This window comes from Solanum dulcamara, chromosome 6 (assembly GCF_947179165.1).
Source record: "Solanum dulcamara chromosome 6, daSolDulc1.2, whole genome shotgun sequence".
NCBI lineage: Eukaryota > Viridiplantae > Streptophyta > Magnoliopsida > Solanales > Solanaceae > Solanum > Solanum dulcamara.
In genome coordinates this window covers 11,642,628-11,650,519 of record NC_077242.1, presented here as the reverse complement: position 1 = coordinate 11,650,519, position 7,892 = coordinate 11,642,628, and the positions used below count along the sequence as shown (strand labels likewise).

Sequence of the window (7,892 nt, the reverse complement as noted above, 5' to 3'; positions counted from 1 at the left end):
TTATAAAATGTAGATACAAAGAGGAATCTCAGCAACAAGAGAACACTTTGTGATGACCTACTACATTTACATTTTGTGATGACCTACTACATTTACATCTTTTGACCTTTATATTCTTATCATAAACAAAATAAATAGTATATATCATGATTCATGAGAACACTATAACATGAATAAGCTTCCCAACTGTCCATGTGGGTGGTACCGCTCTGCGGCCAATCTTCCTAACCGCACGCGGGCCGGGCTTAGAGCACGTGAAACTCATCACTACCTCGTAAGGGCGTTGAGACCTTTATGATTTTATGACATTAACATTAGTTTGGAATCCCATCCATATTACTATAATATGGTTGATCCTTTTTTTGTAGTGTCCAATATCAAAGAAAATTTGAAATTTATGGGTTTCAATAATATTAAATTTAAAAAGGCCAACTAAGCTTAAGTGAGGTTCCTTTACTAGTGTTGGACCAAGTTAATGCTTTGTTATTAGGTTCCCAACAAATATTTCTTATATATTTAATAAATTTCTCAATATAAATACAAAATGTGTGCAAAAATTACTGAATTCCGAGAATTCACATCCAGTACCTTAGATTCTCCCTGGTGTCAACTTCCTTTTTCTTATAGATCATGGAAGAGAAATTGACACTATGAAAATTATTGATATATAAGCTAATAAGTTGCTACCATAGAGACATATGCATTTCGTTATGTTCCTTCAAAAACAGATAAAAGTACTACTAGCCATGTGTTGCCTGCTCTACAAAAAAATAAATTCCAATGCAATTCATCAATAAGAGAGAAGATGATAGACATAGACATCTATGGTACATGTCCACCACCACCAAAGTGTTTTTGTTCTAATTGTATGTTTTTTTGAGATATTTGAATTTACTGATCTAACTAATCCGAATTTGTTAGTAAGACCATAAAAAAGAGTAAAGTATTTTCAATTATAGTTATTGTCCCAACGGAACTAAATTTATCCCACATAAGGTTCATTAAGAAGGATTAAGCGTTCCTATTCAATCAAAGATAAAAGCGCCTTAATCTAGAGTTTAGTTTTATCTTCTTCTTTTTCCTGAACATAACATACACAACTAGTACGACTACATGCTCATCTTGTGCAGTAATTTGAAAGCAAACTATTTTGACTATTTGTCGAAATTCTAAATAATATACTGTTCAAAGACTGTAAGAGTGGACTACTCTATATTCAGCCATACTACAGTGATCCTGAAGCGATCTTCTTCTGGTTGCGGGATGAAATTCAACAACCTATTATTGACTCTGAAGTAAATTATAAATAAAAAGGGAAACAAAATAGGAAAAAAAGAATTCCAATAAAGTGTGACAAAAAATAAAAAGTATTCTATGTCTCTTTCCCTCTCTTGGAATCTCTACTTTTCTATTACTCTCAAAAAAATTCTGTATGAGTCATGGGATTCCATAATTAAAGAGTAGAAAAGATGCATTTTTTTCTCAAATAATTGAGTACAAGGAAGTTTAATACTAAAAATAAATTATATTTGACATAAAATTTTACTCAAAATTAAAAGTGCAAATAAATTTAGGCCAAGTGGCAGACAACTTGTGAACTCTTTATAATAAGTTTTCCACTATCTAATCTTAACCAAACATTTTAATTTAGGTCACCCCCAAAAAAATGACACCATCTTAATTTTCCTATTGAAATAAAAATAAAAAATAAAAATAAAATTCTGAAAATTTTAAATTCAATTAAGTACACAGAATCCAAAACCCAATCCCCATGGACAAGGTTTTTTCCCCACTCTTCAAGATTTAATTTATTTTAAATACTATTAATTTACTATTCCAGAAAGTTAACAATATTTAAAGTAAAAAATTAATATACATTTATAATTTAGATTTTAAAAAATTAGTATTAGCTTTAATTACAAAGTTGACTTTTAAAAAATGAAAATATCTTGCACATATAAAAAGTATTATAATTAAGTACAATTTTATTATTTTTAGAAAAGGTAAATATATAAATTTGACATTCTAAATTAAAAAAAATAAAAAGTAGAAATATTTCACTCTGTAATCATTTCATTTTCAATATATTACTATTTCTATTATTAATTTTTAACAATCAAACCATTCCATACAGTATTGTTTGCAGTTTAGTTGCAATAGTAAGTAAAAAATAAACAAAAAAAACCTCTTCTACTCTTCGGCGTCTCCGACGGTATCTTCCGCCGTAACGCCGCCGTCAGATGCCGAAATCTTCTACTAAAAAAATCCACTAATTTTCTCATGAATTCCTTTGAATCTCAGTCTTCACTATACACTTACCTTAATTTTGGTACAAGTTCAATGATGTACTTCTTTTGAGTTTGCCATTTCACTTTAAGAGTTTAATTTCCTGATTTTGATTTGAGATCTGCTGCAAATTTACTGATCTACGGCGATTCGTATATCAGTCAGATTCTAGTCTCCGTAAGTTCATTTTGATTCTCATTTGAAATTTATTGCCTTCTCCGGAATCTAGCTAAGTTTCGTGCTAAAATTGTCAGTTGCTTATGATTTTTTTTTATTTGATCTTTTTTGTGTTTGTTATTGTTTAGATCTCACTAGTATATTCAAAATTATGTAAATATTTTGTGTGATTTTTAATTTTTTTGCTTTGAATTGAAATTTGAATGCGAGTTGAAATTTTTTGACTAGAAATTGGACAAGTTGAAGGCGTCGGTTCTGTTGAATTTGACTGAGTCACTTTGACTTGAGCTGTTGTTCTTTCTGGTACGGAATAAGTGGTGTTTTGAATATAGATTTAGATCTGGATATTTATTTCGATATAAGATTTGTTGAAGACTGTATTATTACTGATTGTCTAAGACTTTTTGGATTTTTGAGTTATTATTTAAGGTTAGGATATTACTGAAATGTTGAGTACTATTGAAGGTTGATCAGTGAGTCGTTTTCGAAGCTAGAAATGATGAATTGTACATTAAAGTATTTCTTGTATAATTGCAGGCATGTAACCATGTTTTTTTGCGGTTTCATTTATTAAAATCTGTGAGCTTCTGAAAGATTTCGTAGGGAGATTGTGCTGAACTTCTGGATTTTGAGATGGAACCGAACATGGAGGAAGCACTAAAAGCAAAAGCAAATGCTGAAAGGAGGTTTGTGGAGAAGGATTTGTTGGGTGCAAAAAATTATGCTTTAAAAGCTCAGATGTTGTACCCTCATTTAGAAGGAGTTTCACAAATGGTAGCGACATTTGGAGTCCTTAGTGCTGCAGAGACGAAGATTAATGGAGAATATGATTTCTATGCAATACTGGGTTTAGATTCCTCTGTTGACAAGGCTAAGTTGAAGAAACAGTATAAGAAGATGGCTGTGTTACTCCATCCCGATAAGAACAAAAGTGTTGGAGCTGATGGTGCATTTAGACTTGTCTCTGAAGCATGGACGGTGTTGTCGGATGGTGCCAAAAGAAGCTTGTATGATCACAGGAGAAGTTTAGTTACTCTGCATGGTTCTGGTGTTGGGAGTTATGACAGTTACTTCAATTCTTCAGTTTCTCATAACAGGCTTGATACATTTTGGACTGTTTGTACCTCTTGTCACGTTCAGTATGAATATCTTCGGAAGTACCTGAACAAAAGACTGTCCTGTAAGAACTGTCGTGGGGTTTTCATAGCTGTTGAAACAGGATTGGCTCCGGTTAATGGTTCCTATACCTATAGCTCTTGGTCTAATGGATATGGAAGCCATGGTTGCGGGGCTACATATGTCCCAACAACATCTGTTTATCCTGCAAATAATGGGGTCTCAGGACATCATTCTGGACCTTGTTCTGAGCATGTCTCTAATTTATCCTTTCAGTGGAGCTCCTGCCCTGGAAATTCTGCTGCAGTTTTAGATTCCAATGGATCATCCACAGCTGTCAGTTTTTCGAACCAGGCGAGTAGGAAAATCACCAGAAGAAGAGGCAGAGGGAAGCACGAAGTGAAAAAGGTGGTGAGCAATGTGGCTCTTAATGGGCATGCTGTGTGCAATGAACAAATCCCCCGCAGGCCTGGTAGACCTCCTAAGAAGATAAAAATTGGTGTGGAAGGTACATACAGCTATAGTAATGGAGAAGGGGCTCTAAAAACTGCTGGAGAAGTTAAAATGGCTGATGGAAATGGGGACGGGAATCTGAAACAAAATGTTAAGCTTCTAAATCCTGCTGAAGCTTCAATAAGAAGACATTCCGCTGCTCCTGCGTTTGATGCAAGGCGGTTACTAATTGACAAGGCAAGAACAGAAATCCGCAAGAAACTGGAAGAGATCAAGTTGGCTTCAGAAGCTGCTGCTGCAGAGACCGAGACGAAGAGAAAGGTGGATGCTGAGTTTGGTGAATCGAGTGAGAGACCTAAAGGGGCAGTTCAGGAAAGTGTTGTTCATCAGTCAGAACAGGGGAAAACTGGGTCCATGACAATAGTAGTCCCAGATTCTGACTTCCATGATTTTGACAAGGATAGGTCAGAAGATTGCTTCAGACCTAAGCAGATATGGGCTTTATATGACGAGGAAGATGGTATGCCTCGCTTGTATTGTTTGATTCGTGAAATCATCTCTGTGAAACCATTCAAAGTTCATATCAGCTACTTAAGTTCGAAGACAGATAGCGAATTTGGGCTGGTCAATTGGTTGGATTCTGGTTTTACCAAGTCATGTGGAAATTTTAGGGCCTTTAACTCTGAAATAGTTGAGCATGTAAACATATTTTCTCACTTGCTAAGTAAGGAGAAAGTTGGAAGGGGAGGTTGTATTAGAATCTACCCAAAAAGTGGAGACATTTGGGCTGTATATCGAAATTGGTCACCAGATTGGAACAGAACAACCCCAGCTGAAGTAAGGCACCAGTATGAAATGGTTGAGGTTCTTGATGATTATTCTGAAGAGCTTGGTGTCTGTGTTACCCCTTTGGTTAAATTAGATGGGTTCAAGACAGTGTACTGTAGAAACACAAACAAGGATGCCATTCGATTGATTCCAAGAAGAGAGATGTTACGATTTTCACATCAGGTACCATCTTGCTTACTGAAAGGTGAAAGAATGAACTTACCTGAGGGGTGCTGGGATCTTGACCCTGCTGCAATTCCAGAAGATCTACTTCAGCGAGTAAATGACGTCAAGGAGGAAAGACCTACTGAAGCTGAAGGCTCAGCGGGATTTGATCTAAATGTGACATCTCAGGCTGAAACCAAAATGTTGATGGAAGAAAAACTTAGACAACCAGAATATCCTGGTGTTCCTGACGAGCTCCATGGCACTGGATGTGGCTTGCAGATTCAAGATATCTCAAATGAACCACAAAACCTGTTTAGGATTTCCTCTGAGCTTCCTCAATCTGTAACGGAAGTTCATAGTTGTGAAGAACCCAGCAGAATGGAAAATTTCTCTGCTACACCAGGTGAGCATTTTCGGGCTGTAACAGAGGTATAGGTGAAGGTAAAGACCAAGATAAATAAGGTATTAATATCAGAGGTCCTTTTCATCAGTCATTCTAACAGTATCGTGATTCAAATTGTATAGATTTAAATACAAAATGAAGAATGATTCTCAAAATATTAGGTAGCTCCAAGTATCCAAGCGATACTTAAACACATGCCTCCATTGTTTTAGGTGGCTATAGTTCTGGTTAGCGACTTGTAATGGTAGTTCTTATTCTGCTCTTACCTGCTTATTATGTCTCAGTTTAGTGACTACTATTGGGACATATTCTTGATGCCTTTGCTGGATGTTCTCAGGAACTGCAGTGTTATAGGCATCAAATCATCCTTGAAATATCCAACTGTTGTAGTTCAAATTTTCAATTCTATCCTTGGTTTCTCTTCAGTAGCAGTGAATATTTCCTCCCAACTAATCTGGTTACTGATTTCTCACTAAATTGTTTGCCTAAGCAAATCCTTATATTGAAATATTTGACCTATGATTGATCTTTACAAAGGGTGATGGGATTTTATATATTCTCAGTATGGTTTTCGTAGCGAAAACAAATGCGAACTCATTCATGCCTGTGATTGGATTGGTCTATTGTGGAAATGATATGTTTCTAAAGCTACAAAAATGCTTGTACCTATTTGCTGTAGGGTACTACAAGGAGATGAAATATATTTTCTTAAAGCCAATTACAACATACCCAATGTAATTAGACATGTGAGATTTGGGAGAGATGGTGTTCCTTAACCCCATCATACGAAGGTAGATAGGCTGTTTTTGTCTAAGAAAAAAATCAAGAAAAGAAAGTATAACCCATTACTAAGGTGGTATTTCTTTTATTATTCACATGATTTTGGTCATTCAATTCTTGGAGTTAGGGGTGTTTACGGGTTGATTTGGATCGGTTATCGGTCAAAATCAAAATTAAACTAATTTAATCGGTTTTAAAATTATTAAAATCAAACCAAATCAAATATAATATATATTTATCGGTTTGGTTGTTATTAGTTTCGGTTCAATTCAGTTCGATTATTCGGTTATTAACCATACACAAATATTAAAAAAATGATTCATTCAAAAGGAAAAACTATACAATTATACATTCAAAAAGAAAAATAGTTAGAACGGTCGCCGTTACAGAACTTTCAATCACTGAATTTACTTTGAATAAAACTTAAAAATTCACCACTTTGACCTAGTCAAGGAAGAGACAATGACATTCCTTGTCTCACCAAGAACTCCCATAGACATTTATATACATGAAATCAATAATATAAATGCTCTTATTTTGGACATTTTTGCTTTCATAAATAAATTTTGATGATTATACCAGTAATACTGGGACAAGGTTAAGAGTTTTATTAGGCCTAATGTCTATTTCTGGAGTTACTTTCTTTTTCTCTTTTGTAATTCTTTCTATTTCATTTTTTATTGTACTTGTTCTATTAGTCAAATTCTTCATTTTTGTTTCTATCAGCGAAGAATTTGGCCAATTTCCAGATAGAATTTGACTAAATGATTCGTTAATTATTTGATTACTAAGTACATAATCTTTTTCTTTTTTCGTTTCATTCGATTCAGATATTTCTTTGAATCTAAATAATACAATTGGATTTACTTTTGAAAGTTCTTTTTTTATTTTTTTTGAGAAATCCAATACTTTTGATAAGCCATTTTTTGGTTTCTTTTGAAACTCTTATAAATAATTTTGTTTTTCCTTTTAAAATTTTTAGAGTTATAAAATATTTCTTTTTTAATTTTTCAATATTTTTTCCGACTTCCTTAAGGGAAGTTCAGCTTCCATTCCCTAAACTGTTAAAAATAAAAATTATCTTTTTATTTTTTCTTTTTCATTAGCTCTCCGCGAGAGGGGTACCGTTTTGATATATGCCAAGATTTCAGACAAAAAGGAAATAAAATTTTGATCTAAATCTCGTCTCTCAATCAATTTTTGAGAAATTCTATTTCTGATAATTGAACACCATTATAAATATATTTAATCTGCATTTCTCGATTCCATTCCTGCAAATTTCAGACCATTCAGGAAGTTGCAAGAGTAACATACGCTCGATATTTTTGGCTATTATCAATGAAGATAATAGAATATATTTTCGAAGAATTGATTGAGTTATTAACATGTAGCATCTTATTATTTGCGCAAAAGGAATGCTATCCCAAGCTTCTACGATCGCTATCCGTGCTTTTTCCTTTCTTTTGTTCTCCTCTTTTTTGTCCTTTTCTTTTTTTCTCTTCTCTTTTTGTTTGTTCTTCTCTAGACTCTAGAATCTTGAATGCCCCCTCTTTATCTGCCCAATTTCGAAAAATTGGTTTAATCAGTTCAGAGATATCAAAAAAAAAAAGACGAAGGGGGGTTATTCTGTCGAGAAAAAAAGGGGAATGCACATTTGCTTGAAAGAGTTTAGAAAGAAATG

The 7,892-nt window shown here is 33.9% G+C and overlaps 1 protein-coding gene across 2 annotated transcripts; it reads left to right on the top strand.

The window, feature by feature from the left end:
• Positions 1 to 2,129: 2,129 nt before the first annotated feature.
• On the top strand, positions 2,130 to 5,856 carry LOC129891965 (uncharacterized). Of its 2 annotated transcripts, none has more exons than XM_055967474.1 (2): positions 2,130 to 2,463; positions 3,058 to 5,856. In XM_055967474.1, the coding sequence occupies exon 2, from the start codon at positions 3,097 to 3,099 to the stop codon at positions 5,461 to 5,463; it is 2,367 nt and encodes a 788-aa protein (XP_055823449.1). In that variant the 5' UTR covers positions 2,130 to 2,463; positions 3,058 to 3,096; the 3' UTR covers positions 5,464 to 5,856. The 2 variants fall into 2 exon arrangements, with proteins under 2 accessions (XP_055823449.1, XP_055823448.1); XM_055967473.1 differs by having other exon boundaries at positions 3,001 to 5,856.
• The last annotated feature ends 2,036 nt before the right edge of the window (positions 5,857 to 7,892 follow it).